This window comes from Crocuta crocuta, unplaced genomic scaffold, assembly GCF_008692635.1.
Source record: "Crocuta crocuta isolate KB4526 unplaced genomic scaffold, BGI_CrCroc_1.0 scaffold61, whole genome shotgun sequence".
NCBI classification, from domain to species: Eukaryota; Metazoa; Chordata; class Mammalia; order Carnivora; family Hyaenidae; genus Crocuta; species Crocuta crocuta.
The window spans coordinates 1,757,817-1,773,270 of record NW_027528369.1 but is presented as its reverse complement, the minus strand read 5'-3'; the positions used below and the strand labels follow the sequence as shown (position 1 = coordinate 1,773,270).

The 15,454-nt window shown below is 46.3% G+C and overlaps 1 protein-coding gene across 1 annotated transcript in view; it reads left to right on the top strand.

Annotated features, from left to right (window-relative positions):
• Positions 1 to 15,454, top strand: part of ADAMTS18 (ADAM metallopeptidase with thrombospondin type 1 motif 18) — a 144,325-nt gene that overhangs the window by 313 nt on the left and 128,558 nt on the right. The window contains exons 2-3 of the mRNA XM_077754169.1: positions 33 to 130; positions 3,118 to 3,434. Of these exons, the coding sequence (XP_077610295.1) occupies positions 33 to 130; positions 3,118 to 3,434 (415 nt within the window). The remainder of the gene's footprint in view (positions 1 to 32; positions 131 to 3,117; positions 3,435 to 15,454) is intronic.

Here is a 15,454-nt window from a genome sequence, read left to right as displayed (position 1 = left end):
AACGTTGGTTCGTATTTGCTCCCCACCCCGAGAAAGGGCCTTTCCAGGCACTTGTCCCTTCTTTTCTCCCCGAAAGAGAGGCAAGTGGGAAGGCGCATTCCACCACCCCACCCTCGCCCCAGCCCGGCAGGTGTGTGCCCGTCCTGGAGAGGGTTCATGGAGGGGTGTGTGTGTGGGGGAGGGGGGTATGTGGCAGGGACTCTGAACTTATCAAAAGAATCAGTGCCTCGAGCGGAAAGTCGCATAGTTGAGAAAACAATACTTTCCCTCGTTCACAGATGGCTTGTTTAAGAAAATACTGCGGTGAGAAATTAGGAAGTGGACATTGACTAGATGGTTGATATCCGAAGGCACTTTCCTTATTTCCTGCCTCTTCTGGGAAAGCCTGTGGAAACTAATTCTTGGGGGGNAGTGTGAAAAAACTGGAGACCTCCCCTTCCCCCATCTCTCCTCCTCTCACTTTCCACTTGTGTTCCTTCTCTTCCTTTCCTTCTCTCCTTTTTCCTGAACTTGGGTCATGGATGCCCAAAGACTGCTTTTAGAGGGAGGAGAGCAGGTAAGCTGGAGACTGGGGGTGTGGGGGGCTTGCTCTCTTCGGAGGTTCCCAGCGGAAAATCTCCAGAACACCCTTGACTTTGCCGTTTATGAACTTCCTGATGGTGCCCATGGAAATCCTGGTTGCCGCCAGCTGCAGGAGAGCAGCTGATCCACGTGTCTAGCAAAACCTTACGTGCAGCCGGGATCCTATCATTTTTAGCCTGCAGGGTGCTCTCCTTCTGCTGCAGGAGAGCAAGGCAGACTGGGGAGAGGGGAAAAGGCAGAGTCCTGGCGTAAGGGCTGGGAAAGTGGGGGTGAGATGAGGGGAGAGGAGAAAGCCAGGAATTAACTCTTGAGAAATTCACTTCTTAACCAACCAGAGACGCTGACTGGAGTTTCTAAAAACAACCCCTCATTGTTCCTCGAGAGGTCAAATAGCTGGAGGCTTCCTCTGGTCCAGCCACCACCTGTGAGGACCTCGTGGTCAGCCAGCCCCTGAGCCAACTGATTAGATCACTGTCTATAGGAGGCTCTGCCTCTCTTTCTATCAAGGACTGAATATCGCCATCAACCTGCTCCTTCTCTTCTCCCCTTCGAGACAGACAAGTAGCTCTGTCTGCGGCAGGGGGATCTGCGGGCTGATTGCAGGGAGGGCTGGCTGGGTAAGGCTCCCCATGGCCTCCTGGCTAAGAGCAGGCAGAGTTTCCGGTGGGTTTGGAGAAGGGGGTAGGAAACCTCTTCCTGCAGGGGCACCTGGGTGGCTCAGTCAGTTGAGCGACCGACTTAGGCTTGGGTCATGATCCTGCAGTTCGTGGGTTCGAGTCCCACGTCGGGCTCTGTGCTGACCGCTCGGAGCCTGAAGCCTGCTTCGGATTCTGTGTCTCCCTCTCTCTCTGACCCTCCTCTGCTCACACTGTCTCTCACTCTCTCTCTTTCAGAAATAAATTTAAAAACAAAAATCTTCCTGCAGAGACCTGTGCTTGCACGGGCAGAGTTTTCACACCTCGGTTTTAGCACTGTGGAGGAAGGAGGTGGTTTTTTAATAAGAAAAAGTTGCGTTTAATCAAGAGTCACATACCTGTAGAACAATGTAACAGATTTTTAAGAGAGAAATAGTGTACGTCCTGCTCAGTTTTTTAAGGTTAGGAGAGGAGAAAAACTTATTTGCCCAGTTATTTTTAAATAAGCGTGCCACGGAGAGGTAGTATTTCTAGTTAAAGGAGTCAAGGAGAAAACGGGAGAGGCAGATATAAAGAACATCTAGAGAAAGGTAGTCGCTCAAGCAGTCAGAGTCACAGGTGGTTCATACACAGAAGAAAACAGTTGGAAATTATTGTCTTATTGGGATTTTTTTCCCCAAATGTAGGCTCAGTTAGCATATTGCTCACTGATCCCTCTTAGCTACCGGATTTCTGTTCATTCCTGAGCTTTTCTTATTTGGTTGTTGACTCTTTTGGGAAAAGGGAAATTCCTCTTTCTTTTCCTCCTCCAGTAACCAGGGACCCAAGTGACTCAAACATGCCTCTTCGTTGTTTGGAATCTTTTCTAAACACTTTCCAAATTAGTTTCCCATTCTGTACCTAGAAAGTGGAAATGCAGAGTGTGTTTGAACACGCAGAAGGTCCATTCCAAATCGTTTTGTGATGGTGCTTCTTAGTCTCAACGTTGTGTGATAGATAACAGTGTGCTGGCTTCAGTTTTCCAGCAGCAAATTGTGTGTGTGTGTGTGTGTGTGTGTGTGTGTGTGTTTGCTCCTCCTCTTTAGAACAAGCAGCAATTAGTGCTCTAGAGAGCAATGGGGAAAGTATTTTTAAACATGCCTTCCAGGTGTTCCTTGACTGATACTCCCTTACCAACATGTCTGAGCAATTTTAAACATCAGACTCTATGGGAAAGTTCTGACAATTTTGAGGCATTTTTATGCATCCACTGTATTTTATGTTTACAGTGAAATGGGATTGTCCCTGGAAAAGCTCAGAGTAAAATGTTCAGAGCAATACAAGCGCTGGGGTTTTTATTATCACCTAGAGTTACTATCGGAAATCTGAAACTGCCGGTATTTGCTCATTATCGGCGATAGCATCTCAAGTTACTCGGCACCGGGAGTTATCATTTGAAATTTAAACTCTGCCTCCCCCTAGGCTCCCAGTTCAGCTTAAGCATGAAGATATTCACCTCCTCGAGAAAAAAAAAAATCATTCATTACTTCTGTGGTTCTATAGTTAGTCTCCAAAAGATCACTTTTTATGTATGGATGGTTGTTATCGATGCCACACTCAAGTCCATCTGTCTCTCTCCAGACCATGAGAGAGAGTTGTGGCATTTTCCACAAACAGTCTTGGCATTCGTGAAGACGGTGCTTGGCTTTTCGTTTTGGTAGGAATCCCTGTCCCAGAACTCAACGCAAAAGCCACAGCGTGTTCGTCATCACGAGCCGCTCTGAGTTGTTGTTAAGCGAGGTGCACGGCAAAGGAAACCACGATAACGTTGAGGTGTCCGTTGCTCTCTCCCAGCCTGTTGGAAAGCGAGCCTTTGGCCCTGTGGTTCTGGGTGCTGACAGCTAAAACTTTCCCATTGCAGATTACGTCTTTGTCACGCCGGCAGAAGTGGACTCAGGCGGGTCATACATTTCACACGACATTTTGCACAACGGCAGGAAAAAGCGATCGGCGCGGAGTGCCAGCAGCTCCCTGCATTACCGATTTTCAGCATTTGGACAGGAACTACATTTAGAACTTAAGCCCTCGGCGATTTTGAGCAGTCACTTTATTGTCCAGGTACTTGGAAAAGATGGTGCTTCGGAGGCTCGGGAGCCCGCAGTGCAGCGATGTTTCTATCAGGGATTTATCAGAAATGACAGCTTCTCCTCCGTCGCTGTGTCTACATGTGCCGGCTTGGTAAGCACCCTGCTCTCTGGGTCCACTCCCTCTTCCCTGTGTTTTGTGTGACTTGAACGAACAGATGTCTGCAATATTAAGTGTTCTTCCAGCCAACTCGACACATTCACACTGTCAGCTTTGATACTTCTAATATTCTCAATTAATCTAATCTGCTCCCAGTAAAAGAAAATAGAATAGAACTTTAATTACCATTTAGAACATTCTTTTGATGTTTAATGGTCTGGGCCTCTTTATTCTCCGTGTTTGAGGCGATCCCCAAGGAAATTAATTTGATGGATGCCATTCGCTTTGTAAAGTCTTGAGAGACCCAGGCTTTATATAAATCTGACAAGCTGCATGCCTCTACATTGCTTTGAAATGGGGAAAACTGTATTTCAATGCAAAATTGTGCTCGGCAGCCCCGCTAAGCCCAACCTTCACTGTAGAAGGGAGGCCTTTTGTTTTCTTTGAACTAAGCTGTGTTTGTGTCCTGCTCGCACAAGACACCCTTTTAGAATGTGGTGTGGGGTGTTTGAGGACTGGCAGGACTGAGTGTGGCATCCAGGGAGGCAGCGCTCTTTAAAAGCATTTGGGACAAGTGCTATTTCCTCTCCGCGTGATCCTCGACAGCTGAGCTCCAGGCCGAGAGTATTGGTGTAAATGATACTTGTCTCAGGATGCAGTCAGATCTACGAAGCAGTGAATGCGGTTCTGGGTTCGCACTGCTGTTAAGAAGTCTCTTGCACTGATATGAGTGTGTGTGTGTGTGTGTGTGTGTGTGTGGAAATGCATCATGGCCATGCCCCGGCATAGCTGGAAAAAGCGTGAGAGAGCCCAAGTGAGGGTGTAGTTCGTGATGTACAGGGGGTATCAGGACACAGAATAAGAGCGGATGGCGTGGATGCCAGCGAATGAAAACTCCTGTGTTCTTCACCCGTCGAAACTTTATTATTTGGCTTCTTTTTCATATTGTGACCTGAAATTTAGCTAACACCTTTCATTGCAACTGGAGTTTTGATATTCTGTGGTATAATGTTGCAGTATGGAGTGAAGCAAAGACTTAAGTCCCAACTAAGCTTCATCCATTTAAATGATCCATGTGACTCCCTAATGACATGGCTACGCACACGCACCGAGAGATCTGGGCATTTGTTGTTGTTGTTGTTGTTGTTGTTTGGCTTGATTGTGATGGGTCTTCTGCTCTTCTCTGGGCATTCTCCCGTATTTCCCCATGTCCCGCCTGGTCCAGTATCCCCATGTCTTCAGGAGTTTAGGCGCCTCACCATAGTGGCTTAAAGCATCCTATTCCCCATAACACTGTGGAGGGGCAAGTTAATAACCTCTATATGCCTTAGTGTCTCCATCTCTAAAGTGGGAATAACAAGAGCGTTTCCATCACAGAGCTGTGGGGATTAAGTGACTTCTTCCATGGACAATGCAAACGCAGCTCCTGGCAGGGAATAATTGCCCCTAGCTGTTCCTGTTCCAGCAAATGTTAGCCGCCTCATGTTTACCTCTCTTGGGATTCCACTCTCTGCCAATGATAGGAAATCTGATCAGTTGCCTCCTATCAATAGATATCAGGTTATTTCTCGTGAGGGGGAGATTCACCGGGAGCAAATGACCACTTAACAAATGGGAATGAGGCAAGTTAAAAGCTTCCCTGTTTGTGATGGATGTGAAAGACTTGGCAGCCACATCTGCCTTGTGTAAGGCCAATGTGAATTGGAATCGTGACATTCGGATTTTGTCCCCACTACTCCACAAGCCAGGTGCCTGGGATCAGTTAAATAACGTTTCTAGGTCTCAGTTTCCTCTCCCGAATCATGTAAAACAGTTTCCCAGACCACTGCCATCTCTAGGCATCTGACTCTGATTACCGATTTGTTGACCCTGGCAGGGCCCTCGTGGTATGGGGTAGGGTGAGCATCAAGCTGATCCCCACCTCTCCATGACCCTGCCAAACGACTATGAAACACAAACACATACACCCATACTTGATGAGAAAAAAACAACAAGAAAGAAACCCGAAAGAGGAGAAAACCACAACTGAGAAACTGGACGCCACGCTGAGTTAATTTTTGAAACCTTGTGTTGAAGTATAACGTACATACAGAAACGTGCACAATGAATATGCAGAAAAATGCAAAAATCATGGAGTACAGCCTAATGAATTTTCACAAAGTTCGCACCCATGAACCCACCACCGAGATGAAACAAGACATTCCCAGTGTCCTAGAAGTGTCTATTCCCCAGTAACTACCCCACCCCCAGAGGTAACCACTATCCTAACCTCCAACTTTAGCCAATGTTGCCCATTTTAATATTTTACATAAGTAAGATTATACAATATTCCTCTGTATGAATATTTCACCGTATTTCCATTTAGATGTTGGTGGGTATTTAAGTGTTTTCTGGTTTGGGCTGCTCTGGAGTACTGCTGAACATTCTTGTCTATGCCTCTTGGTGAGCAGATGGACGCACTCTGGGAAGTACACCTAACAACGAGTTGTTGGGTGTGGTTGTACTAATTTGCACTAATTTGTACTAGTTGCACTAATTTGTAGTTTACTAACTCCCATCAGAGTGTTTGGGAGTTCCAGTTGCTCCACATCCTCATCAACACGTATTATTGTCTGTTTTCCATCTTAGTTACTGAATTGATGGACGTGAAATGGTGCCCCATTATGGGTTCAGTTTGTGTTGTCCTGATGGTCGTTGAAGTCGAGTACTGCTTCTTATGCCGATCGGCCATTTGTATGTCCTCTTTTGTAACCCGTCTATATCCTACAGACAGATAGTATAAATGTTTCCAGCCTACACTGTGGTGTTTTCCCCTTTTCTCTGTAAATGGAAACAAGAATTTGGAGCAAAACCACTGCTTCACTTATACGACATCTCTGTTATTATGGCTACGAATCTCTAACGATGCATTCATCTGGTCGGGAAACATAGCAGTAGTGAGCACTGTGAGATCATCCGAGGTACCACAGTGAGGAGACACTTCACCAGGAACATTGAGAGAGGGCGAAGGGGAGAAATAATCATGGCAGGAGGAAGACTTTTTCATCCTTCTAGCCATCTAGAACACATAGACCTTGCCCTGCTTCTTTGGCCAAACAAAGGGCTATACCTTCGCTAAAGTGAATTAGCGGCTTCTCTAACGGACTCAGAACAGTGAATAATTTAAGAGTTCATGAGAGGGCAAACCTCTCAATGCTTTTCGGAGAGACTCAGCAGAGTTAACATGCTAAAGGAGACGAGCAACTCTCCTTGCCTTGATGCAGAAGCGGACAGGAGCCGAATGAGACTGATAAGTAGGGCCTCTTCCACGTGAAGGCTCTACGTCAGGGTTTCTACCCCAATGGAGCTGGGTGACCGGCATCAGAATGCCTTTAGAGGTTACAGCAGCCTCCTGGGGTGCATGCAATGTGTCTCAGGATAGTAGGTCATCCTTACAAAACAAAGGACCCCTGAGAGAACTAATCATTATCTCAGTTGCCAGGGAAGCCCCAGGAGAGAAGGAGAAAGTGGAGGAGGGTTACGATAATGAAATATACGTGTATGTATGTGTATGCATATGTGTATATGTACACATTCCATCGAGGATTTCTCAGGCAGGGAATTCCCCTCAATAACTCATCACTAAACTGTGCTTAAAATATTTTCTTAAAGTGCACGCCCCTCCCCACAGCTGACGGGGCTCACTTTAATCAGGAGTTGAGCAGGCCATTATTTACTTAGAAGAATGGACAGAAAAGAAGTTGCAAACTTCCCTGGGTGAATCCTGCCTCCCGCGGTGTCCCGGCATGACTATTTTTAAAACTTTTGAATGCGTTTAGACAAGAACTGGCACACTCCAGCTCCTCACTGCCCCCTACGTCTGACTGCCTCACATTCTGTGAAGGTGTCTTGGGTTTGTGGACTTTGTCCCCGAATCTCCGGGTTGCAGGTGAACTGAATATCATCACCATCTGCCATGTACGTCCCTCCAACCATATCTGGCCCTCTTTGACGAGCACAGCGAAGGGAAGGTCATTACCTCCATCCAGGGAGCCTGTGCTGTTGTTGGGAATCTCTTCTTGATGTTGAACTACAACCTACCTTCTGATGACTTTCACCTGTATCAATTTTGTCTTCTCGGATGATAGAACGAATGTGCATCTTCCTACATACTGAGAGATCTAAAAGGCCTTTCTGCTCAAAACTGTTTCACCTCAGGGCTCCTTTTTTTTTTTTTTTTTTCCTTCAATCTGGACCGTGGTTTTCAGAGTGGAGTTCAGAGTTCAGAGTTAATGCAGTGATCTGCTGCATTAACTTTGCCTGAGGTGTTGAAAATTTGAATTTCTTTACCCACAACAGAAGGTCAAAGAGGCTAAACTCAGGAATGTGTGTTTTTCTAATTCTCCAAGTGATTCCCAATGCATACTAACAGTAGAGAACCATTAGATCAAGACGTTAAACAAATAGGCAAATTGTCTTAATAACCACTGTTGGGAAAGAAAAGAATTGTTTTTGGTTGACAGACTGATCCCACTTCTTTCTTACAAATTTTTTAATGTTTTATTTATTTCTGAGAAAGAGAGAGAGGGAGAGAGACAGTGTGAGCTGGGGAGGGTCAGAGAGAGAGGGAGACACAGAATCTGAAGCAGACCCCAGGCTCTGAGCTAGGTGTCAGAACAGAGCCTGACACGGGGCTCGAACCCACGAACCGCGAGATCATGACCTGAGCCGAAGTCAGACGCTTAACCGACTGAGCCACCCAGGCACCTCAGACTGATCCAATCTCTAAAACTGAATGGAAATGTCCTTTTATAAGAACTACCTGAAAAGACACATTGCATGATTATTCTTCTATTCAACAACTACTGATTAGCTTCTGTCTGGCACCTTTCAGGGTACAGTGGATAAAGTCACAAGCATGTTGGATGCCATATTCTAGTTTCTAGAAAAAGTTCATAGCATAGGGTTTGAAAAAAGGGGGGGACGCATAGGCAAATAGCACTAAAATCCACCTCTTGGAAATTTACCATGCACATTAGCATATTAGCAACTTAGAAATACCCTACATTAAAGAAATTGGTTTAAGCCTAGAATTTTCCTAACAGTCTGGCACTAACAAGAAAACCCAAGCGATGATTCCCGAAAAATATCTATTACATATTGATTTCTAACCGGTGAGAGATGTTCCAGTAATAAAAGGATTTCATGACCGTATAAGTGGCCATATATTCCCATAGAGTTAGGGAAACTTTAGGTTTAAATGCAATTAGGAAAAGTCTTTTCTGTAATACATTTCATACCTTTTAATATGCTGATGTGTATTGTGAAGCTTCAAGAGGTGGAATTATAATACTAATTGGGCTGCTCCCCTCTCTTGAAGGCATGTGTTCATCAATAACTTGTCCAGATTTCTGTGGTTCACCCTAAAAGAGCAATTTCTAGCACTAAGATTCATTGCACTTTATGGGTACCTGATAAACCTAATTACCACGTGTTCCTGTTGGGGAAATACATCCCTGCTTAACTCTCGCTCTAAGCTCCATTCACAAGGTGAAGGTCAAGTGCCAAGGCATGCGGAAACTACCACCGTATTGCTTTTCTGCCCAGATCTGTGCTAAGTGTACTTGGTACTTTACCTTTGATGAGTAATGGTGAGCAAGCACCCCGCTGGAGAAGAGTGGAGGGGTGCTTGGCTGCCATCTTGTGTCGTCTCCGATCAGGGCCCAGCCTCAGCACTGCATCGGAGCTCAGCGGAAGGCGTGCTGGAGATCCCTCCGGCCTCAGTTCCTGACACCACCTAATTTTTGTCCCTCAGTTTTCTTCCACTTACTTTCCCTTTGTCCCCAACAATTAAACCGTAAGTGGTGTTTCTCCGCCATGGCTGGCCGCCCCAATGTCCTCACGTCTTTCTTTGGTGGTGGCCTCTTTAGACTGTGACGGCAGGGACCCATTCTCCAGAGAGCCTGGGTCCCTGCGAGGAGCTTTGGAAGCAGTTGGGTTTCAATAGGCGGTAGGAAAGCTTTGATCTCCCCTTTTCAGAGTCATTTTATGACTCAGAAGGATCAGCCATTGAGTTGTCGTTTGCTGGCCACTGCCTGCCTTACAGTCTTTAGAAAGCTCGCTTCCATTCATGAAAGGGCTGAAGTTAAATGACCTTAGTCCAGACGTGCAGAAAGAAACTCCGCTCTCTTGCTTTGTGGGGCCTTGTTAGCTAAGCAGGGGTTTGCTGAATTACATATACCCCCTTGGAACTTCTCATTCACTTGAGAGGATCATGTGAAATTAAGGATTAGACTGGGCTGTATTTACAAGCTTTTGGATACAGGCTGACCCAAATCAGAGATGTTTTCTTGGGTTATTGGTTCATCAAGGGTAAAAAGATTTTTTTTTTTGTTTGTTTGTTATTTTGGCCACTCTTCAGCCATGATTTGTAAAGACAGTTATTTGCTCAAAGCAGTACTTTTAGCAAAATGCCATCTAATTTTTTTTGAAAACCTAGCCAGGGCTCTTGCCAGAGAGCAGGATCCCAAGGCTGATTTGGCGGGGGAGTGCCCCCGTGGAAGGGCAGAGGGCTGACTCTGCCCCCGGGCTCTCTGCTTGGTAGAGGAGCATAATCTCCAGCCTCCAGAAGTGTGAGTGCCAGGCTTTCAGCATGCCTCTGCCTCTGCGTTTTCATCTGTAACGTGGCTGAAACTCTGTCGCTCTCTGGGGACCATGGCAACACACAATGAGCACTTAGCCTGGCACTCACTGGGTGCTCCATCCTTCGTTACTCTTGGCTTTGGGCTAGGAGGGGGTCTGGGAAGGAAATGGCAATGGCACTCCAGTCCTGGGGCCTCCTCAAGCCTGTCAAAACAGGAAGAGGGCACCTGGGTGGTGGCAGCATCCCACCGAAGGTATTTGGAGATTTTTATCGGGGAGAGTAACCATTATATTATCCACCATGAAGAAAGGAAGCGAGAGAAAGATTAAGAGGGAAGGATCAACCAACACAGGAAGGTCTGGATGGAGGCAGGTATAGTCGAGAATATAGGATCCTGGCTTTGAGCTCAGACTTAGAAGTCCCAGGACTGACCTCAAATCACTGGCCTCTCCATGCTTCATTTCTTCATTGGGAAGATGAGGAGAATGGGGTTTATGGATGCCGACTTGGAAGAGAAATACTCTATGGGTAACGCTTAAAATAGTGCCTAGCGCCTAGTAATAATGTTGGTGGTGGTAATGGGAGAGTAATACTTGTCATGATTGCAGACCTCCTTCCATAAAGGCGTTTCCAACATTGGCTGGTGCCAACCCTCCTTACCACCCGCAGACAGGAAACTTGTAGCCAAGATAATAATAATAGTTTCTATTTATTGAGCACTTCCTGAGTTACTCAAACTGGAGCCATGGAGAGGAGGACTCAGCTAAGATGGACGGAGGCCTTCATAATATTTAACTGCCAGGGAGCACATGGGTGTTCAAGGTCTAAAGTGGCATTCCCTGCCCCATGCACTACAAAAAGACCTAAGCACTTAAAAACAATCAAACAAAACCCAGCATCATATTTTTAGGCCCCACTTCTGAGATTTCTGTGGATCCCGGGTAGAGCCAAGGTGTCCATTTGAGTAAAGGAAAGGAAAAGCTTCCCAGATGGTCCCACCCCAGGGCCCTGTTGACCGAATTAGTGTCCGGAGTGTGTCTGTGAAGAATCTTCTCGGGAGACGGGGTGGCTGGAACACCTTTGGGCTGATTGTTTTTGCTTGACGGATGCATTACAACGTGTAAGTGTGACTATCGGTGCTCTAGCTGGCATCCGCCGGCGGGCAGGGGTGCCTCGTGTGGATCGAAATGCAGATCATTCTGGTTTGTGTGTCCTGGCAAGCTTCACTGGCAGGTAGAATGGTTCCGTCTTGGGCTGGGTTAAGCAGAAAAAAATAGAGTTTTTGGCTCAGAGATCACTCAAATTCATTCCCCACCCCCTTCTTGGTCCTAGGATGGTCAGCCTTCGGCAAGGCTGGGGCCAAGGTACAGTGATGTCATCACTATGGTCTTTCTCTGACTCCGTTCTTTTTGTGCCTGCTGGCCTTTTGCGTTCCAGGGAGGAGTTCAATGTTTCCTTGGGTGCCTGGTGTCTCTCGTGCCTTACTCAGCAGTGACACATTAGTTGGAACCTGTACCCTATGTGACAGCAAGTGTGTGGGGCTCTGGACTTTATTCCCTCGCTCATCTGCCCGTAAGCCTCGGGGCCACGCTCCGTTCACCTGTGTATTCCAACAAAGGCTGGCTTCACTTATGTACTGATATGTGGATTAATGCATAGAAGGAGGTCAGGGGTGATGTACACCAAGCCAAGGATTCTAATTATTGGTTTGAATCTCCTTTGAAACTAGAGTTGTGTGTGTGTGTGTGTGTGTGTGTGTGTGTGTGTGCGCGCGCATGTGCGCGTGTGTACATGTATGCTCATGTACCTATGTGCACATGTAAAATGTCCATAAATCATATTACTCAACACTTTTCCCGAAGCATTCTTGTGATGGGAACGGGGAGTGCTTGGAACTAAAGTGTATCCGGGGGTTCCTTCCTTATCGGTACACGGACATCTATCTTATTCTTTCAACTGCCGCCTATTATTCCCTTCTGGTTAATGTTTGTTTCCAGTCTTTTGCTGTTGCTGAAAAGCGCACGCATATAGATGAGTCTTCTTAGTTGCATGCAATTCTATGTTTCACGAGAGAGAGGCACGGAGAGACCTCCCCTGTGGAAAGCCGAGTCATCAAACACATGCTAGACATTAGCTATGGCCAGAAATTTCGTTGCTGATATTGATATTAGCCACCCACCATCACTGGCTCTGATGGGTTGTAAATCACGCATAGTTACTGAGAACTCCCTTCATCTCGGTCTTCCATGAGCCTAAGAAAGCCACTTAGGTGAATGGGCCTCTCCAGCGGGACATATGTGCTGGTAAAATCGCGTGGTTTCCCGCCACTGGCGATAGACAGTTTAAGAGAAAGTGGTACTGATTAATTTGTGAAGTCCAAATATAAACGGGCCCAGCGAGCACTGCCCATTGAAGCTTCCATGACCCATTCTCTTTGCCTGGGCTTTCTACCCATCTCTGTCCACCAACCCAGGAGTTCCCTTTCAGTTACATCAAGTTTTTTCTGTGAAAGGCTGTTCCCACGGTTTCTCTAGCCAATTACAGAGCGGAGCACACTCAAATACCATAATACAAGTCTGGTGAGAGTGTACTATCCGGACGGCACACTCACCTCTCCTGAAGCGATGCCTTTGATGTAGCCAAGGATTTCATTTGTGGCTGAATTCTTTTGATTGCTTATTCATGCCGCTGAGCTCCGGAATATTTTATCTGCCCTTATTACCACTACAAGTCAAGGGGAATGCTTGCTCTCTAATATAAATTATATAATGCACACCGCTAATTTACTGGAAGTCGGTTGCCCTTATTTGAGAGACGGCACTTGAAAGGGGCTGACATAAGCTAGAAAGAGGAGATTATCTCTCCAGTGATTTGCCGACTTCTCCTGCAGCAGACTGCTTTTTAGTGTCCGCGGGTCCATTCTGTGACTTGACGATCCCTTTCTTATTGTTCTTTGCCACTTCCAGAAGGCAGAGGAAGAGTTACCCAAATTAATTTCTCTGTGGATGAACAATGAACACAATTCGTCCCTGACCTTGATTGTTGAGTGTAGGTCTGTTTGATGCCGTACAGAGACATGGTGGAGAGAAAACACTACTTAAATGCACTCTTGCGTTTTTTATATACTTGATAGAATACACGCACGCATGCACGTAGGGCCTGTGTTTTCCTATGTCTTAGTCTTTATCTCAGCATTTTGCAATCCTTGTTTTCTAGTAGGCTGCATGGAAGCAAGGTGAATTCCATGCTTTTAAAAGGGTTCTTTTTGTGTGTAAAACAAATACCAATTTCTGTTTAATCCTGCATATGTAACAATGTCATTTATGATTAAATCACATCCAGGTCAGTGATTCTTAGCACAGAGAGCCTTTAAAAAAACACAGATGCCCAGATCCCACCCCAGACCAGAAGCTGAATATCTAGGGGCGGGGCCCAGGCATGAGCATTTTTTAATGGCTCCCAGTTGCTTCTCATGCACCATCAGGACTGAGAACCCCTGGTCCAGATAAATGCCAGAGGCTTCAGACGCGCTGTCACCTTAGAAATGCCTCGCGATAGTTTAAGAAGGCTGGCACATTACAATGCATGGGATCTTAGAAGCCCGTCACTTTTACTTACTAGTTCTGTGATCTTGGCAAAATTATTCTTTTTGAAGACCTTTTATTTTGAAATACTTTTAGACCCACAAGAAGTTGCAAAAATAATACCAGAGAGTTCCCATGTAGCTTTCCTTCAGCTTGGGGGAATTCTCAACCATCCGAGAATCAAGTTGCCTTATCTGTAAAGTAGAGATGGGAAAAAAATTCCTGTTAAAGGGCTGCTTTGTGAAGGAAGCGACACGGCGATGCCACGTACAAGCTGTGGCCCTGAGCTCCCCAGCCCCTGCTGCACGCACACCATCTCCCAATTCTTCATTCAGCGGCTAATCTCGGTACTGCTGGGAAGAGATTTCGCAGATGTCCTTTCAAATCAGTTGACCTTAAGGTAGGGAGATTTTGCAGGGAGATTTGGCCTGATGATTGTATGGTCACGCAGAATAGGAAAAGCCAAAGGGGTTCAGAGCTACAGGGAGTTGACATGTGAGGGTCTTCACTGCTGGCTTTGGAGGTGGAGGGGTCCACGTGGTGGAGCATGCAGGTGGCCCCGAGGTGCTGAGCGGGGCCTCCGGCTGGCAGCCATGGGAAGGATCAGGGGCCTCCATCCTACAACAGGAGGGAACTGAACTCTGCCAACAACATGAACGCGATTCGAAGTGGATTCTTTCCCAGAGCCTCCAGCCAGGAATGCAGCCCTGGCTGACACCCTGATGTTGACCTTGGGAAATCCAGAGCAGAGAACCCAGTCACACTGTGCCCAGACTTCTGACTTGCAGAGCTGTGAGCTAATAGGTGTTGTTTTTAAGCTGCTAAATATGTGGTAATTTGGTACGCAGCAATAAAAACCTAACAGAACATTTCTACAGTGCTTACTCTGCGGCGGGTGGGTCCAGAGGAAGTCCCCTCTGTTTGCAGAATCCTGATGCTCTTACATCATCCACCAACTGCTCATGCTTATGTCATCGGGCATGTGAGACTGTGGGTTCAAGGAGAAGCACTGAGTTTCTATAGATATTCCCTATTTAAAGTTGCTTAGGAAATTTGGGACACCTGGGTGGCTCAGTTACTTAAGTGTCTGACTATGGCCCAGGTCATGATCTTACGGTTCGTGAGTTCAAGCCCTGTGTCAGGCTCCATGTGGACAGCTCAGAGCCTGGGGCCTGCCATAGATTCTGTGTCTCCTCTCTCTGCCCCTCCCCTGCTTGTGCCCTCTCTCTCTCTCTCTGTCTCTCTGCCTGTCTCTCTCTCTCAAAAATAAACATTACAAATTGTAAAATTGCTTAGGGAATTTTATACTGTTTAGCACAAGGCTTCTCAATAGGGCGCTGCTGATACAGATGGATGCTTGTGGGCGCTGGCCTGTGTGTTCTAGAATGCTCAGCATCTCAGGCCATTACCCAGCAGATGCCAGCAACGCCCCACAATTGTATCAAAATGTTTTCAGATATGGCCCAGTGTCCCTGGGGGTACAATCGTCCCCAGCCGAGAATCACTGATAGTAACCACCGCAAGCTGGCAGCTGTAGTAGAATGCATTTATGTAAGTTTGTTTTTTTCCAGAGGATACTCCCTGTTCATTTCAAAGTCTTTCAGAACAATGATTTCAGTAACAGTGATGATTCGATAATGATTTTTCCTTTTGAGGAACGTATTTGGGGAGACTGTGTATGAATGGTGGGTGGGGACTGGGGTTAGGTTGGAAGGCAGCAAAAAAATCATCTGGAAATCTTTTTAAAGATGTGTATTTGCTTTTGAATTTCACAGCATGCCAACACGGACTGCTGAAAATAAACGGAT